General features: G+C 39.5%; 1 protein-coding gene across 42 annotated transcripts in view; it reads right to left on the bottom strand.

The window, feature by feature from the left end:
- Window positions 1–13,881, bottom strand: part of SLMAP (sarcolemma associated protein) — an 85,515-nt gene extending 71,634 nt beyond the window's left edge. For 23 of the 42 annotated variants that reach the window (XM_061362444.1, XM_061362442.1, XM_061362467.1 and 20 more), the window contains exons 1-2: window positions 13,783–13,881; window positions 12,249–13,652 (exon numbers count right to left, since the gene is read on the bottom strand). In XM_061362444.1, the coding sequence (XP_061218428.1) occupies window positions 12,249–12,446 (198 nt within the window). In that variant the 5' untranslated portion in view covers window positions 12,447–13,652; window positions 13,783–13,881. The remainder of the gene's footprint in view (window positions 1–12,248; window positions 13,653–13,782) is intronic. The other 19 variants (XM_061362464.1, XM_061362459.1, XM_061362461.1 and 16 more) reach the window with 1 other exon arrangement.
- Between the last annotated feature and the right edge of the window lie 6,313 nt (window positions 13,882–20,194).

Below are 20,194 nucleotides of genomic sequence, written 5' to 3'. Positions count from 1 at the left end.
TACTATTAGCATGTTAAACAACATTTTAATTATTATAACTCAGACATTTAAATGATAATACCCTTAATATGCCTCAAGTGTAGGCAGGTATTTAAGTGGTTCACACTTTAAAAAGCTACGTTTAACTGAATTTACTTCTGATTATATAAAATAAATATACAACATATTCCTCCCATCACAATAATCTTTCAAGCAAGGTCATAAAGTTCTTTCTAAAAGCTTGTCTATCAAAGCAGATAAACTTTCTCCTCCCTAAGATGCCAGTAAACAATGCTCATACTTCAAAGGCTACACTAAAAAGGTAACCTCTACTATAGCTCTTTCAATTGCTCAAAAATTCAATACATCACATGAGGAAAACAGGGAACTAATCTCCACCAGCCTAAATTCACACAGCATACACATAAACCAAGACAAAAAAAACCCTTGCCAAGTTGTTCAAAAGGTCCTCAGAGCTACTCATGGACACAACTAAAAAATGTGCACTCCTGGCCAGCTGCATGAGCAAATGCAGTGCGTCTAACACCTGTCTGATTTGCCAGAATGTATTACTGGTGCTCTTTCTTCCACTGACATGGAACATTTTATCAAGAATTATACAATAAGTGAGAAATTCTAGTGCAATCAGAAGTTCTGTGAATAACTATCCTAGTATTTCACATGCACAGTGAACTTAAAAGAAGACCATCAAAGGAACAACAGGGAAAAAATCAACCAAACAACCAACTGGAATATCAGTCGCAGGGTGGTCCCACACATCCACTGCAGCATCTCTAGCTTTATGGGAAGGAAAACCCAGAGCATGACTTAAAAGGGTCAAAAATCTTAAGAGGAAAAACTGAATTGGCCCATTTTTCATACTCAACTCAGTAGTCACTGAAATACTTTCTATTTTCCTGGTAATTACACAGCCACTGGTATTATTCAGACTGCAAAAAGCTGGCCCCTTCCTATGTTCCAAATATTTGTTTCACTTGTGTGTTCATTTCACCATGTTAGTTCAGACTTCAACTAGAACTTCCCAGAAATTGCAACTTCTCTTCAGGTTGAGGAGTCTACTCATAGCAGATTACCCCTTTCTGGGCGGATTCTTACTCATGCTTCCACTCTCTCATCCATTAAATATAACCAGTTTTAGTCAGCTGTGCCTGTAACAATTAAGTCCCAAGATAAAAACCATTTTCTGTCCATATATAATCACAGATTCTCATTCTAAAATGGATCCTGCTGTAAAAACTCTTTACTCTGATACAATTTCTCACTGAAACAGCATTTACTGATTTGTCAGTACAGCCCCCAAACACGTTGTGCTGACATATTACTAATTCTAATGAACAGCCTAGAACTCAGATAATAGTTATCTGTATGTGTAGCCTTAGCTTTTACCTACAGAGTAAACCAAAGTCCTTAGTGTTTGCCACAGATTTGCACATTCACACTCAGGCAGTTACCGTTGCACCAAGTCACTTCTTAAGCCACTGAATCTTTATCAGCTGTAATAATGCTTAGTTCTAGCACAATCCAGTAACAGAAATGTCAAAAATACGGCAAGATGAAAGTGCCTCAATTCTGGAAGGTCAGCTGTTCCTTTCCTTCTTCTTAATACGCCATCAAGCAGATGGTCATGATACAATTTCTCGGGTTTTATTCCAGCTTAAGGAAAGGCAAAAGAGATTCAGATCACCAGATATTTATTCCATAATTGCAAAGTAACTCGTAGTTTTAGCGCGAATGGAGAAGTCATGGTTGCGTCATGTCTCAGCAAACAGCTTTAACCCTGATGATATCAACAAAGTATTCTTATTACTAGCAGCAATGACCTCATTAAACACCACCAGGCAAGAGCTCCCTTTTGGATGCAGATAATGGACTTCTCAATTTTAGATCACTAAAAACATTATATGAACCATCAACTTTGAGCACTGGCAGCAATTAAACAGCACTTTTATGTAGCACAGCTGGGACTTGGCCCACAGCTACAACAGTCCCATGAAAAAAATTATACTTGGGACACCTTGAGCATAAGCACGGCAGCCAAATAAAACTACCCCTTTTCCAAGTGTCCACAAGTATAAGCAAGCATTGACTTATTTACTACTTCTTAAATTCTTCTATTGTCTGAAAACTTCTGGTCTGGACAGGACAGAATGTTTCCGCTCAGCTTTGTTCACCTGCATCAAGACTGTCTAAAGCAGTATTTAAAGCAGAACTATATAACATACTCTCTAGATTCAATCTGAAGCACAGCACTAGCAAGCATATCCAGCCACTGACATAATATTAGAGGATTACAGGTACCCTAGCATTAGACTCAAAACCACATCTTCATAAAAGGTTTTAATGATACTACAATGCAATTACTTTGGTAAATCTCAGAAAATACAAAACAGCAATTATAAAGGAAGATGTGTTTTATAGTTTAAACTTGCCATAACATCAAAGAGAGTACGCGTTACAGATCTCAATACAAAGACTAGTCATCCAGATCCTTTAATATTAGTTTATAAAACTTACATCATCACCTAAAATTCATCCAGCAACACCTACCCTGGGTAGGTTCAACATAAAGCTATGAGGGAAAGGGAAGAAGAAAACTCAGCATGTTTTCATTTGATCAACCAGGGGAGACAAAACCAAGCCCCACCTATATGCACATCTGCACACAAAACTGTTCAACTACAGGCACATTTACCCAGGCTGTGAAGCAGACAAAATCCCAGAAGAGGATGACCTAAAGAGCCCACAGGAATGCCATTTGGATGTCTCAGAGCAATTTAAAGAAAGCAGGACAGCTGTGTTGGTGCAGTGTTCTGCCAACCTTGACCTTCCCAAGCCCACTTCTGGAACATGGGGGTCAGAGCAAGTTCACATGCAGCTGAAGATCTGCATTAAATTTATCAGGAGGCAATATTCTGCAACAGAATGTGTGTATAACCTGTACTGATTTCAATAGGCAAGGTAGCACATGTACACAGATTGCAAAACAAAAACGAGTTCTGAGATGTTCTGTCCATGTGTGTCAGTGCAGTGTGTTTGTTCAAGTACAAAAAACACCAAAAGCATTTTCCCTTCTGTTTACATGAAAGTTAAAAATTATCCAAACAGAGCACACATTGTTTTAACTTTCTAATTAACAGATGTGCAAGTTTAACTAAAAATCAGGATGACACCATGAGTAAAGGGCATTGAAACAGGCTTTGAAATATTTACATGCCTATGTTATAGATAACATTAATATAATGGCAGCCTATCAGTTCTTTAATTGCACAGGAAGGACTGTTCATAAACCAAATCATCAGTCTCCAATGTCACAGACAATATTTATACACCTACCAAAAGGCCAGCTTAAACCACAACCAATAGCTTTACCTGATTCTCAACTAGTTACACAGATAGCAAATACAAACACTCCCCTTCTATGACAATTTGTAGTCCCGGCTTTCTCGTACAACTGTTGGAAAGTGCAGTCTAGGAAAAGTCCTCAAAGAGGAAGATAGAAAAAAAATACATAATTTCCCCTTTCAGTTCTTAAAAAGGAAGTAGTGGTTGAGAGCTGTAAGTGAAAGTGCTGTATTATTTCCACTCCTATGGAATTAGGGGTGGAACTAGGAACATTCTTATGTGTTTCATTTGCTGCTTCTTGTCCCCCAGGTAAATTTTAAAAGCATTTCTACAGGCCACATTTTGGTGGTAATTTTAAATTACGCTATAGAAAGTACTCCAGGTGTTTTGTAAGACTAAGTCATACACACATCACACATGCACTGGAAGTTAAGAACATAAAACAAATAGCAATGCAAGCTAGCCTACCTAGCTAATATACCTGATCCTGTCCTCAGAAGCTTATTTGTTGGTAGAGATTTAATTCTGTACCCAAAGTTCTAGTCCAAGTCCATAGACAACATAAACAGATCTGCTGTGGTGCGGAGGACTGAACTGGATGATCTGCAGAGGTCCAAAGTAACCTAATTTATCCTCTGACAGTACGCCCATGTCCTAGAATGTGGCTGTCCTCATTCATAGTATTGTAACATCCCTCAAAGTGGATACCACCCTAACTATACATAATAACAGTTCTGGAATCCATAGAAACAAAAGAAACTTCATCAAACTTTCTTTTCGACCTGTAATAATATATTATTATATTGACTCCACATAGTCTTAAAAATTCTCTGGCATTCACCAAGAGGAATCCCTGTAATGACAGCAAGAAAACAAGGAGTTGCAATTACCTGCAGAGATCAAAGATCTGAAAAAATAGTTTTGGCTGCAGAAAGGATTCTTTCACAACCAGATATAAAATACAAAGCTTTTTTTCTAATAACAAAACTAAAACGTGAAGGGTTACAAATAATTCACTATACCTCCTAAAAGCTTTCAGATTCTTCAAACACCTGGGAACAGTAAGTGGATGCTAAAAGCCCAGCTCTGCAAAACCAAGAGACCTGGCTTCATGAAAAACAATTAAAAAAATAGAAAGCAAGGCAGAAACATCAAAACCTGCTGGTGGAGTGGGGGGAGAAAGGACAAGTTAAACAAGGGAAAAAAACTCTTACAGAACTTTAATAATATTGCATCAGAGACATCAAAGTTCTAGAAAATTCTATGTTTAAACTTACTCTTGCTCAACACCCAGAAAAGGAACAAGTCTGAAAAAGTGCCAGTTAAGAGCAAAACCTGCCATATCAGATAAGACTAATGGCACACGCAAACAGCAGCAGCTAGCACTAAGTGTCTTCAAAAGAACTTGCCATACAAATACTTATTTGGCCCATAACATTGTGCTAGTTCTTTGATTTGAAACGTAAGAATTTCTATGCCTGCCTTTAAAAAGTTTATTACTCAATACACAGCTACAAACATCCACAACTCTTGTACCTTAAGGTCTATTTTTATGGAAGAACCATTACAACTGTAATTATGAGAATATACAGCATTAACAACTTGTTCTTAGTTTCCTTTTCAGTAGCCTCTTAATAAGAGAACAAAAGGTCACTTGCCTCTTCTCGTATCAGACTTTGCATGTTGCCTACACTGAAGTATTTCTGTCAATAAATGGAAGTATTTTTGTCAATAAATATTTTCAACACATTTGAATTACTGTATGAAAACCAAAACTGAACAAGATGTTCCATCAGGGACAAGCCTATGTTGACAGTAGCACAACACTATCAATATTTTTGTATTTGGTTACAAATTCTCACTGATTTACACTATTAGACTATTTGTGACCATCTCATCATCAATTTTTCAGCCTTCAGTGGTTGGTTAGTGCTATTTTATAAACTAAAAAGGTCTAAGAACAGCACATATTCCCCTCCAGTATACAGTATATTTCAACTATTAATATGGAAATACTCCATAGTTTTGCAAAGATACTACAAATTCCTCATGCCCTTAAGAACCCTTGACTAATCCCAGTACTTTTTACATTTTTATAAAAGGAAAAAAAAACCTGCTAGCATCTTCTTTGGTTTTCCACTCAACCACAGTGTTACTATGAAATTTTGGACTTTCTATTATAAGCCTTCTGGAGGTTCATCATTTATTTATACTTTCAAGACTGAAATAAACTTTAAGAAATTGCTCAATTACATACATGTGTCTCTGGTACAAAATAACACAAAAATTGTATCCAATTAAGTGTCTGGCTCCAGGACAACGCTTTTCAAAAAGGAAACTGCTCTGGGCCTCTGGCAGACAGATACATCTTCTTGCATAAGATGATTCAGTTCAATCCATCTCTCTGCCTTAAGTTCCCACTCCTAAAGTAGACTGAAAAAAGCTTGTCCACGATCAACACAAATGTGACAATGCTGTAAGCCTTCCTCCAACAACTCTGCTACAAGCAGAAATGTTTCTGGAAGGAAAGACAAGCTGGGAACATTAATGCATTGGCACAGCAAGATTTAACAAAACTCAGAGCTCTCAGATAATCCAAACTCTCAGCAAGTGAGCAACATTAACAGGAAGCAATTACTGATGTGATTCAAAAGGAAATCCAGAGACAACAAACAATCATATAATTTCACAGCAATAGCCTGTAAAATTGCTAGCTTTAGGGAAGGAGATGGCATTTTTCCTCCCCTTTCACTTGCCAGGTTCCACAAAATAATAATTTTCACTTTATCTGATCTATTAAAAGAAATTACAAAAAAACCAAAATGCATCAAATTACTTAAGTATTTGTCTACACATTTTGCACTTTTACCTAGATCAGATTTAGATCAACAGAAGCAAACAGAACACTGACACAGTTAGGACATTACTAACCCACATGGCCCATTGCAGCATAAATTTGATTTTTTTTATTAAATAAATCAACAACCAAAACTGTTCAAATTAAAATATGAGAGGGCAAGGGCAAAGCCAAATCAAAAGTATTTCTCTAGCGCAATGTAAACCCACCTACAAATGATCAACAGAGTGCCACAACCAACATATGAAATAAAAGAAAAAGTAAGAAATAACTTTATGGAATGAAAGTGCATCAGGAAAGCAAGGTTTTACATTTATAAGCATGGGACCAGGAGCGAACCCAAACCATCCCTTTAGAGACATAAGGAAAACACATTTACTGGCTTCACTGCTGCTAAGTAACTCGATTCACCCAAGGTTTGTAAAAATTTATTGCAAATACAAAAGGGATTTCTGCTTGTTTTTAAAGCCCCATCAATGCGTTGGTGTTCCTGGCTCAAGACAGATGCATCATGACTGCAATGGGTCAGCTCCAAGAATTACAGTATTAGCTCTGCAGCAGTGGCTCTAGATTGTATCTCTGCAGGGAAATCCTTGTCAGCAGTAACTTACCTCTACAATAAATGGCTACCAGCACTCCTGCACTGGGTCCTAAAAGCATGGCAGTGAAGTCTGTTGAAAGCAAGAGCTCCCTACCCCATACTACTTTTATGATCGTATCAGCATAAGGTTGGATAGTTCATCCAGGGTGAAAAGCACTTACATAAAGATATTAACAGTTGTATATAAGGGCTGTCTGACATCACACTCTTACCAAAAGCATCTAAGCCCTGAAATTTCACCTTTGTGCATTATAGCAGGTCCCAGGTCAGTCTCCCAGGGCACTTGGAATAGACATTCAACATTTGGAAGATAACGTGTTTCCTCTACATTTACACTGCAGACTGTAAGCGTACAACAACATCAGAAATACTAAAAAGTAAAACATTTGTTCAGCTCTCAAAGGCAACAGTCCAAACAGAAAGGTGAGAAGATATAATAAAAATAAATGACATAGTATGTACCTAAATAATTAAGTATCTTTTGCATAGATCAGCACCAAATAGTGCAAGAACTTCTATAAGAAACAGCAGGAAAAAATCTCCCATTACAATCCTGAAACTCCAAATACCACTTCTCATTAAATTTTGCAAGATAGATTTATTAAGTACCTCTGAACAAACAGGATGTCCAGAGATGTCCTGTAGTTCTCTAATCTTGCCAAATTCTTGATCTGCACAAAACATTCCATGTAATATTAAGTGAACAAGATATTCCCTATTCACAAATTCTTTCTCTTCTTTCTTTCTTTCATGGTCAATACACTTTTATTCCTAGTATACAATACAGCAAGAAAAGAAAGCACGTAATCTTTCAACTCCTGTTTATCAATGCAATTCTTGCACTGGTGGTCCAAAATTGGATGCAGTATCATAGACATGATCTAATAAGCTGCAAGAAGTTCTTCCTTTCCAAGCGCAGAACTTCACATCTGTCCTTGTTCAGGCTCCTGAGGTTCCTGTCTGCCCCGCTCATTCAGCAAGGCCAGGTCCCTCTGGATGGCAGCCCTGCCCTTGAGCATATCAACTCGTTCCCCACCACAAGGGTCCCATCTTCAAACTTGTCTAAAGCATGCTTCGTATCCTTCAGGTCACTGATAAGAATGTTTAATGTTGCAAGTTATAATACAGATTCTTGTAGTATTCTGCTTGAAGCCAGCACCCAGGTAAAGAAATTCTACCACTGAGCATGATCCTCAAACCAGTTTTGTTCTACTCATCTGTCTGCACATCCTGACTGCAGTGCCCAGCACGGAAAGCAATCAAAGCCCTGCTAAAGGCAGGGTAAATAGCGTGTACTGCTCTTCCTTGCCCTTAAATCTATTTATTTTATCATACAAGGCAATCGGACACATCAGACATGATTTATCCCTGCTAAATCCATACTGGCCATTACCAAATAATTTTCTTCATGTGCTTAGAAAAATGTTCCAAGACTTGTTCCATTATTTTCCTAGGGATTCAAACAAAGCTAGTCAGTCCACAATTTCCTGGCCGTACACACCTTTGGTGGTGTTGTTTTGAGGTGTTGGGTTTTGGTTGGTTGGTTGGTTGGTTTCTTTAAAGAGGGGTTGTCTTCTTTTAAGAGGGGTGGTGCTCCCTGCAGAAAGTATTCTGTCACATTTCTATCTCACATACTTTAAGCCTAAAAGCCATAAAGCACAGCCTTAATAAACTTAATTTACTATGATGTGGACTATTTGGCTTTCAGTTTACTAGTTAGCATTTCTGTAACCAAGATACTACAAACGTGCTCAACTTAATTCATACCCACTTTGAATTAAATGAAAGCAATAGTATTAGATACCATCTTAACACAAAGACTCGTGCCTACACTTTCTTTTTTCAGATACTAAAAATGACCAGTTATTTGGAGTCCTTTAGCCTAAGAAAATACTTCACTTCTCACACAGTTTCTCAGTGCCTTCAGTAAACTATGGCAACGCATTCTCTATAAAAGGTACTTAAAATTAGCCACTCACAATAACCTAAGGCACTGAATAAGCACTATTTTTGAAAGCCTGGATATCTGTCGGAAACTTCGGGTTTCTACTAAAAGCTTTCACATCTGTCAGAAGCATTTCAGCCTGGGAAGTCACATACAAATTCTCAAGGGTTTTTTACTTGCTTATTTTTAAAAACAAAAACAAACCAAACAAGCAAACCTTTAAGATTTCAATTAAGCAGCTTTTACAGAGCTTCTGCAGTGATAGAAGCTGAACAAACACATTTAGATTTTATGAACTATAGCCCACTTTTTCTTTTGCTTTGATTAGCACTTCTTGGAACACGCCATGCTCAGCACAACATCCACTTCCTACATATTTAGTGACTCACTTTTTCAGGCATCTCTTAAGAAGATTCATTAACTTCTAATTACTCAAATCAAATCAATTCTAAGCATAAGCTTTTAATGTTATTGTTGTATTAAAAATCCACAAGGATATATTACAGTTTCTACAAACATAAGCAAAGAGAGGCACTGCACTGGTTGTAAAAGTATTACTAAGCACAAAAAAAAAAGTGGAGTACAGATACTCCCCCCACCATCTCCTTCCACCTTTATCTTACATATTTTTAGGCTTGCATATAATATTAAAAATGTTTTAATAAGCAAATCCAATTTTAAATATCTGCTTTTAATTGCTATTTACTGGTGATCTTCAAGACTCAACCCACTTTTATCCTTAATAATGCTGGTGTTACATAGACATTATCTCCTTTGGGCACATAACTTTTTCCATGCATAACTGAACTGCCTTTATATAAAGTAAACATTAACATCTTTCAACTGTAAGCAACATGTCATCTTCCACTTGGTCTATTTACATGACATTAATTCAGCTTAAGCCTACCTCTGCCTCAGAAAAAACCCTGTATACTAGTTTCCTTGCCACTGTTTACTGATGCTCCCTCTCTTCAGTGTCTGCCCTTCTTTACAGATTATGCTGACAAACATGTTTACGGACTATGTAGTAAACAGGATCACTCACCTGATTCTCTAAAACAAAACAAACAAAACTCCAAACCCTCAAGAAAATAAAAAAGTGTAACTGAAGGCAGCTCAAGAGGCAGCACAGAGCACTGGACTGAGTGACTGGGAATGCCAGAAACTGGTATTGCCAGCGAAGTCCACAACTCATGAAACCACAGTCCGAGATCATTCAAGACCTATTTTGAATTACTTCAAGGTTTCTCTCTGTTACTAAATTAACATTTCAAGGTCCGTTTTCTTTTCTAAAACCCAGAATTGATGAGTCCTGTACATGAGCTCCTAAGAAACGCTTGGAAACACTGTGGTATTAAGAATTTATGCAGGTTTAAGTATAGGTCATTGATAGGATAATGACATACTCCTAAATGAGATGCATGTATCAGAAATTCTGTAAACAATAATAATGTTCCTGCATGCAAATGTCTTGGCATAGTTTTACATCTTTCTTTGTACTTTGAAAACACCACAAGCCTCTTTAAAGTAGCTTTCACAATTCACAATTAAGCCTGTATTTACCAACATCTTCTACCTCCCTTTTCACAACAACATTTCATATCTACTATCTCTAAGGATGCATTTTTCCCTCTCCTTCAACCACCTCATAATTTACCGTTCAGATACTCAAAGCTAGACAGTATTGCCACGAAACAAACACAGAATCCAAAATCCTCTACATTGCTGTATGGAGAATTAGAGGCCTTAAACCTGTTACAGTACCACAACATCTAACATGCACACTTCATAGCAGTATATTCCCATTACTTTAAATCCACTCTGTAGTTGATCACTACGGCTACTCATTCAGATACCCACCTGGGCAATTTTCAGCAAGACCCTCACCAAATCTTCACATGACAGTACCCTCTTACTTACTACTACCAAGTTGCTATTTTGGATCAGCTAGATGAAATGAGCAAGCATATCATTTTTTTGACCTATACTGGAAAGCCAAAGCTAACTAATACTTAAAAACAAACCGAAGTCCCCACAGCTGACTGTCTGTTAAGCTTGTCTATTAATTAACAGACTTGCTAAACACTCAATGCTTTGTCAAATTAACCATCTTTAATATGGCTAGACTATTTGTAACCATAGTAGAGCACATGGGGGTCTCAAAATCTTTACGGATCATAAAGAATATTGATAAACAGCTATACACATAAAGCTTTTTAATTTAACAATAGTACAATAAATTGAGACATTTTACCTTCTAGAGTTAAACAAGAAATATTAAAAACTAAGCTTAAACTGAAAATATTTCAAGCATTAAGTTTTCTAAAGTGTTCAAGAACACACACCACATACACAACAGAGTCAAAGCAACACGCTTCACGAAACATTAATACAGATAGCAGTTTGCACAATTACGTGCAGGTAACTTGAAAGCCATGCCATAACCCAGCCTTAAGAAATCAAATGCTTGTCTTGTCCCATCATGCCCAAGCATTGCATAACATAGGAGAGCTAACAATGGAAGGTTTAAGAGCTTTGACTGCATTATACCGTTCCTCATGCTGTATCATACTACTAAAAAACACTGTGTTAATTACAAACCATATTGTTGTTAAAATCAAGAGCAACACTGACTGTATTTCACAGAAGGGCATACTGTGAAGCTGAAACCCAGCTGATTTACAGCATTTAGTTCTAGGGCACAAGACAAATGTATTTGGAAAAAAAATAAAATACAGCGCTAAGCAACTGAAATCTTTGTTCATTTCTTGATGGATATTTAAAATTAAGTTGACAGTCATTAAGTAAAGCAACTTTAGTTGTCCCAGTTCAATCCCTAGTGGACAAAACATGCACTACAGAACCCCTAAATCTCACTTAACATCGCTAGCCTTTTGAGAGAAACAATTAAGACCTTAAGTCAATGCAGGATATATTTTAAAACCATTTTCACTATCAATAAGAAAATATCTTGTCTGCCAGTCGTTATACTCCTACTGCCAGTAATAAACCCTCTATCAAGGCTCAAAAGATAAAATACTCCTTATAAAATTTCAAAAGGGCAAGCAGGAAGAGCGCCAAACAAATCCAGTTTTTTAAATCTGATTTTTGACCTTCCTCACAATGAGATTTACACACTCAGATAACATTTCTCAGCATTTGAAAAATACTGTTATACCACCATATTTGTTCAAGCCCGTGCTTTCAGATTTCTAATACTCACCTCAAAAATCATCTACTTCCAGCACTGAATAATACACATGCAAATTTTTCAGGACTTATCACCATTTTCAACTGTTTTATATGCTTTTAATAATAAACTTTCTAATTAGCCAGAAATTACCAACTTACCTGAAAAGTAATCGTTTTAACTATAACACAAATATCACCCCTTCCACATATAACCACATTTATTACAGGGAAAGCAACATGACCTGCAATCTACAGTGACTTGCTAAAACAAACATGCAATTCATTACTCTCAAATACAGAAAACATCTTACCTTGCCTGTCTTGTGATCAAACCAGACAAGAGCATGGTTCCTGGACAGCACCTTGCAGTCAAAAGTTGCGTTGTTCTGCGCTGGCCGGCAGCGAGCCACTGAGCGGCCGATCTTGACAGGCTCGTCCAGGTAGACATGACGCTCCTGAAACGGATGAGAGTTCGGGCGGCAAGTGAAGATGGCCAAGGCTGAAGGCATCGAGGACAGATTGGGGTTGCCACACCAACCAGAGATGAAGAGAGCCTCTTCTGATGCAGACTGTCCTCCACAATTTTTAACCAAAACCTCCACAGTAAATTTATATTAAAGCAAGACAATTATTATCATATCAGAGGCCTAACAACGCATTGTTTCAGTGTGTAAACTAATCCTGGCAATAATCCAGTGAAAAAGCCCCATTATGTCTTTTAATACTTTCAGCAGTGGCCCAAAAAAAGTCTAAAATGTACAACTTTCAATCCATCCTCCTCTGGAAGAATAGGAACAAGCATCTGATTCCTTCAAAGAGAAGCAAAGGCTCCTTGAAAGAAGGGTAGAATATCTCAAATCCAAGTAGATGAGTCATACAAGTACTTTTGTTTGTAACCTCAACTGCCTTCTTTTCCACCCCCTTTCGTAAACAACATTGACTAAAATTCTGACCAATGCAACACAGAAGCAAGGAAAGGTTTAGGGAAGGGGGATGAGTGAGAAGGATTAGCGTCCTCTCTCAAAGCACAGAGATCAGGAGCTGGAAGGAGAATACAAAGCCCTCACTCCACAGCAGAGATCTACTCGCTTCACACAGCAATCCGCATTTCATCATGTTCGTCTATTAAACCAAAGCAAATAGGTGGTCCTCGATTTAGAATGGGGTATAAGAGCTATACTGTTTGCCCCCCTTACACCAGATAAAGCTGAACTGGTCTACAGCTTCAGGCAGCCACTCAGATAAAGAACTTGATAAGGCATGGAGAGAGCTTCAAACTCTCCTTTCAGGGATAAACTAACGCGTAGGAAGGGTCCTTCGGGGACGGCCTACGAGGTGCGCTGACAGGTTGCTCCCAGGAGGTGCCCGCGGTGGCTCTGGCTGGCAGCAGTACGCAAGCGTCCCTCGGCGGCGGTTCTGCTGCCGGCGGCGGAGGCAGGCAAGTGGGGTCTGCTCCAGGAAGTCTCCGCAAGAAGCCCCCGGCGCGGGGAGCGGCGGCCTGGAAGAGACGACGTCCGCTCGGCAGCGCTCAAGCCCTCCGCAGGTGGCTGCGCATGAGGAGGCCCCGCTTCTCGGCCCCCCGCGCTCTCCGCCCGCCGAGCGCGGCTCCGCTAGCCCGGCGGCAGCAGGAGAGGCCTGGCGGCCGGGCCCGGGCGCCCCCCGCTCGGGAGCTCTGCCTCTCAGGCAGCCGCCGACCACGAAAACTTTCCTCCGACCTGCAGAGCAGAAAACAAACCGGGTCAGACGCGTCCCTCACCCGGCGCGGCCCCACGCCTCCCCCCGGCCTAGCGCTGTCCGGCCCCAAGAGATGCACAGGGGGCACAGAAGCACCGCTCCCTCCCTTACCTCCAGCGCAGCGGCCGCCATAGTGACTGGAAACCTACCCGGTGTAGCAGCGGCAGCGCTGCCGGGGAGGGGCGGGGGTCGGGGGGGAGGGCAGGCGGCGGCAGAGGGAGGAGCTGCCCTCCGCGGGGCCTGACCAAAGGGAAGGCGCTGGGGGTTGCGCAGGCGCGGCAAGGGACACTGCGCCTGCGCACTGCGCCTGATGAAGCTGCGACAGTGGCCGCGGTAGCCGGGTGGGGTCGTGGTCGCCTTCTTCCGGGTGTGCGGGGCGGGTTGGGGAGCAGCGTGGAGGGGTTTGACTGAGGGGATGAGGGTGTGGGCGGCTGTGGTCTCCTGTGAAGCTGGGAGAGCGGCTTTGGCGGAAGGCCACAGCTAGAATGTGTTAGGAGGTGGGAGCGGGGACAGGTCTCTGAGGTGAGTGAGCCCTCGGCGCATCTCTTTTCCCTCCCCTGTGCCCCTCTGGAGGATGAAAGGGAGGAAAGAAGCGAGCGGGGCTTTTTTGCTGTTAAGCTTACTTAAGGCGAAACTGGGGTGGCACGTTATGAGCAGAGCTCTCATGAAGGAGAGCCGAGGTTCTTCAACATCCTCCTGCTTTCCCTATGCTCTTCTCGTCGTTTTATGACCCCAGGTTGAAATCCTTGGAAGCTGCAGTGTCATTCGATGTATGCTGGGAAGGGAGAAAGGAATGCTGGACGCGTTTTGCTGTCTAGTTGCCAGGTTGGCAGCTGGAGCGAGGGGTACCCTTGGAGTTGTGGCTGCAGGCATAAGGCCGGGTGATGGGACTGAGGTGGTGTCCCTGGTGCAGGGTTTTCAGTAGGCAGGTGCAGGAGCATCATCCAAGGGCACGTTTATTCCCACTTTCTAGAAGCCAAGGAAAGGTGGTTACTTTATCAAGGTCATAGGGTACGCTAGTGCCAAACAGGTCCCTCCGGTCTGAATTCATTTTTACATCCGTCACTTGCTGTAAAGCAAACAAGTGGAGATTGATATTAGATGCTGAAATTGTTGCCAGTGCTATAATTACCCTGTGACAAGGTGTCAGGATTTAGGGATATGGGAGGGTTCTCCGATGCCACAAAGGTCAGGCAGCTGTGGAGGGGAGAAGTAGAGCTGGGCCAGGCAGTTTAGCCAGCAAAAGATGAGGGAAATGCACAACATTCAAGGTAAGGCAGTGCAATGTATGAGAGAAAGCATGATTGCTGTCTTAATAGTTAATAGCACAGTAAACATCTCAGGGCTGTCTTCATTTTTTTTCCTTTTCGTTATGACTGCACTGTGATTGGGGGTGGGGTGTCATTTCAGCCTAGTTTTCTTGTTTTCTTCCAATGATCCAGTGAGAAAGACAGCAAAACCAGGCTGTAATATCTGTTTTGGAAAAAAAAGAAACCCAAGGGGAGAGGCAAGTCTGATTAAAACAAGAAAAGAAAGACTAATAGGTGGAAGCTTTAGGATTGTAGGTTCATAATTTTCAATTCCCCTGACAGGAGGAGGAAAAAAAAACCAAAAATATCTGCCACAGCACAGCACTTCATGGCTTTCATCAGCTTGTTTATAACATTATACTATTGTAACAAGTAATGTTCCTAATTTACTAATTTTTTTAAATAAATGGAAATTCAGTATGGAGGTTGCTTGGAGCACACAAGATGCCATAAGCAGTCAAAAGATGGAAAGGTCTATAAAAAGAAGGTGTGGAAAATGAAGATTTAAGTCTATCAGGAGTTGGATTTGAGGGAAAGACTTGCAAAAATAGAAATAATCGAGACTATTTTGGAATTGCAAAGAAGCAAAGTGTGCTGCATGTGTTGAGATGAAAATAAGGTTTTTGGGAGTATTTTCTATATTATTTTTGTGCATGTCCAATGGAAAAAAAAGTCTGAAAGACACATTAAAGATTAAGAACCATTACCATCTGTAGAGCTTAATTAAGTAAACATTACCATCTATAAAGTCTAAGAGAATCAAGTAAAACAGATAAATTGAGTAGTAATACCTTTTTCTGATGTTCTCTATAAGCATTTATAATTTTTAGATGTCAAGATTCAGATACATTTCATGATGTATTGTCTGCACAGTATCTTTCTCAAGTCCTTCTGCAGAATGAACTAATACTTTAAAGCATCTGTGTCCTTTAAACTGTAAGCTACTGCCATATTACAGTATCCTGAACCCTTCTGCATCCCTTGGAGAAATCCCACTTTGACAGTCTCTGGGGGAAGTGATGGTATGTGCCAGCTGCCTTTCTAATACTATTTGGCGCTGCCAAGTGGCTCATACAAGAACAGCACTACCCACTTTTCAGCGAGGTCATTAATTTGAGCATTCCTTTTCTGCATGAGTGCCACCTTTCCAAGAAGGTGTAGGGGTTTTATTTATCTCTGACTTTGTCACTCCTGTTTTAAATTACATGAGTTCAGAAGTTATCAGGGGTGGTCTCACAGACTAAGTTAAAAATACAGAAAATGGTTGCATTCTGACATGAGGATACAGTTCTTGTATGGTTATTTTGTGAGGTATTTGATGCTTGCCAGAAACTGCCCATCTTAGAGCTGTGGAGAGCAACTGTAGAGCTGTGTTTCATGCTGTAAGGTGCTCAGCAGGAGTAAGGAGGAGGTGTGAGCTTATGCTTCATTTCTGCAAAACACTTGCCACACAACCAGAGGAGGCAGTGCGGTTTGGCATCCATGTTAGGTAAGGGCAGCAAGCTGCTACCGCGGTGGCCATCCTTTTTTCGGGCAGGAAGTCCACAGAAGTGTTAAGCCATCATAGCTAAGGGCAGACACAGGCCTCTCTATAGCCATTTTAGATAAGGGAAATGGAAGGGAGGTGACTGTCACATTCGTCCCCTAAAGAGCTGGTGCCTATTTCAGGGTGGTGAAATGCAGCAGAGATAGTTTATGTGAATACCTACTAAAGATCTGGGTCTTGGGTTGAGGGTGTCAAAGTGAAGGACAGGTTCTTTGGTCTTAATGACTTTATGAAAAACATGTATTTTGCTGAAGGAAGCCCAGAAGCCTGATACGGATTCTAAGTTGACTGTAATTGACTAGAGAGGAAAAACACTGAGCATCATTATAGGCAACTCAGGACCAGTTTTGAGTATTGTACAATGATGATCCGAAAGGCTACCAGAATATTAATATGCATCAGATTAAGATTGTCGATGGACAGATACTGTGAACCAGTTGCTGAGTGGGAAATCTTGACTCAAGCAAAGCTATTACATTTGGAATGAATGGGCATGGTGTATAGCAAAAGTTCAGTTGCTAATATAAAAATTAAGATGCAAACTGGTAATGAAAAAAGACTAAGCAGGTAAGGAGAAAGTTGATGCTCCAGTTTTCTACTGAGTTCTCATCCCTGAAACTCGTTCATCAGTAATTTACTAAATAAGTTTTGCATTGGTTTTCCATAATACAGCAAATTGTATGTATAATTGCACATATTTAAGCCACACCAAAGTTTAAAATATGACAGTCTATAAAGGCATTACTCTTATGTAGAGCAATTTGGAAACATAGAGCAAAGTTTGAACTGTTATTTGCATCCTAATGTATCTTTTGCAAAGCAAACTTGTCTTGGAAGTACCTTCTGAGACACTTAGAATCAAGCTGAACAGTCAGAAAGGAACTGTTTCAGAGCAATAGGTTTATTTTCCTACACCTATAGGTGTGTCAATTTGAATGTTAACATTATGAAAATGCAGCTCACAGCAATGATTTTGTGTCCACTCAAAGGTGGGGGGAGAAGACTGGCTGCCCAGTATGTCGGACTAGCTCAGACCAGTTTGTTCATCATCATCATTTACTGATTATTACCATTTGGTGATCTAAAGTTCTGTTTGAAATGCAGTGACTGAAAATGGAATCACCTTTTTCTTAAGTAGGAAAAGTGGTCTTACAAAGTAAGTTAAACAAGGAGTGGCAAGGTTATTGTGACATTGTGGTGATTCTACAATTTGTTGAAATACTCTGTTTACAGTTCTTGATAAAATTCATACTATTCTGTGTATGCATGATAGTGGGTGTCGCTGGGCAGTCAGAGGAATAAATGATGTAGTTAAAGTGTATGTCAAGACAGCAACAATTCCATTTGAATTTTTGGATACATGTTTTAGGAGCTGCTGGATAAGCACACATACAGTACAAATGGGTTTCTCAAGCAGCATGTTTCTGTCCATGTTGGTGTATCACAAGAAGTAAATGGAGCAAGATTGTGTCCTCAGAATGATGATCATTACTGGAAAACAGCACCAGGTATTTGGTATTAGGTTATTTGCTGGTTTCATGATAGCACTGGAAAAGAGCAAATTATCCTGGATTAATAAAGACAGATAATATGAAGATTCTAATACATCTAAGAACTGATTTCCACTTCAGGTTTAACTATGAACTTTGTTACACAGCATTTGAACCAGTGCATGTTAACCACTTCATAAAAAAATCTGTGCAGGTACAGCCATCGGTACGCATGTGTCTGGCCATCCCAGTGGCAGCGATCCTGGATTATAAGCTCGCCAAACCCTGGGATTTAAGTCCCCGCTACTGTTGTCAGAAAACTTCATTCAAAACTTGATTTCTCCAGTGATTAGAAAATTTATTTTAATTATCAGCTCAGATTTATTGAAGGGTGGTTATGCTTTTTTACTTGTAGCACTATCATTGTTCTTTAGTTTCAGACTTGTTCCTGATCTTTTAACTCTCTCAATATAAAGCACAATTGCATTATCTTCAAGCATTAAGGAATAAGCAACTCTGCTGGTTTAATCATCTCTTGTCAGTCCATTCTCCATTTCTCATTTTCCTTCAGATCCTTCCCTGCTCCTATTTCTAGTTTGCTTTAAGCTTATTAAAATCTATTTCTACCCAGTATACAAATGAGTATCTTACTAACATAACAATTAATGTAATATGCATAGTAAGCATATGTTGACTATGTTATTTAATTTGCATTATATTAAATACATACATATGCAATTATATAAAAACATTTATAGATATACTCCTATATCCTATCTACATATCATATATATTGTATTATGTTGATAATATAAGGTATATATAAATGAGTATAATGTAACTTGCATGTTATTAATGCAGCATTATGCCAATGTGTAACTAATTTTGCATGCAATGTTTCTTCATTTCTAAGGAAATCAGGCGAGTTGGTGTATCTGATATTTTCACTGCTTTATCATTTTAGTAGAACATGTAACCAGCTCTTAGTTGCTTTTCTATTAATGTGAAGTTGACTTTTTGAAATGTTTGATGTTTTCTGTGGCTGTTTGAAAAATAAGGAAAAGTGTTTTAAAAGTAAGTATGACATTTCTGGGTTTTGTTTGTTTGCTTTAAATAAAGTTATTTATTAGACCAGATCTAATGTTCAAATACAAATGAAGTACTGCTTTAAACTGAAATCTCAAGGTAGGGGGTGGAGAAGGGAGGGTGAGATGAGCAGATGTTTATCCAGTTCTTTGGTGTTCCTCAACGGATGTGAGCAGCCTGCACAGTCACTCCTTACCAAAGCTGATGGACACTGGCCAACAGCAGCCAGTGCAGCATTTGCTGCTACCTGATAGAGAGTACCCTGCTGAGAGAGGCAGATGGAGCAGTAGAGATAACAGCTGTAGAAGGAAGAGGGTGAAAGAAACCAAGATGGGCTCAAATGCTGAACAGTTTTGGATCTTTAGAATCCAGCTGCCCCACAAACTCTATACTCATTTTTATGCCAGCAATGGACATCACAGCTTCACGGGGCATGCTTTTTCTAGAAAATGCTCTTGTCCAAACCCTGATGAATATATTTCTATGAACAGACTGGTCTCTTTTTTAAAATTGGAGTTCATAGAGCTTTGTACGGGCACATTCCACATGCAGTGCCCTACTATTGCATGAGACTGTTAACTGTCTGTAGCAAAGCATACTCAGGTAATAGATTCCTAACTTTGAAGTCTCTATTTTGTCTTGCACTGATATGCTCCTTGAAGGCAAAAGCAGTCTCCATTGTTCTAAACATTGCAAAACCTAAAATATATAAATTTTTTTTTTTTTACTGTTTTCTTAAGCAGCTGACATCCTTTCTCAACTGAAGATCACCATGTTGTACCAAAACAAAATTGTATTTGGAATGGCGAGGTGAAAATCCTCCTCAATGGGTGTTTCCATGGTCGTTGGGAATATCTTCTTTAGGTGAGAATCATCTTCAGTGGCTTCTTTCTCAAAGATCCTGTCTCTGTTCTCTTTCTCTTCCAAGAGGTTATTTCTAAGCTTCAGGTGGAATTAAGTAACTGGCTATTGTTTAACAAAATGAGCAGAGAATATCAGTCTTACAAAGTACTTTATTCTTCCTGTACTTGTATTCATTTATACTTTTTATTCACATAAAAACTTAAAAATAGAGGCCAGAAAAAATAGAA

Source organism: Neopsephotus bourkii, unplaced genomic scaffold (assembly GCF_033783945.1).
Source record: "Neopsephotus bourkii isolate Nb327-2 ecotype Australia unplaced genomic scaffold, CSIRO-AGI_Nbou_v1 NB_1120, whole genome shotgun sequence".
Taxonomy (NCBI): Eukaryota; Metazoa; Chordata; class Aves; order Psittaciformes; family Psittacidae; genus Neopsephotus; species Neopsephotus bourkii.
This window is presented reverse-complemented; position numbering and strand designations above follow the sequence as displayed.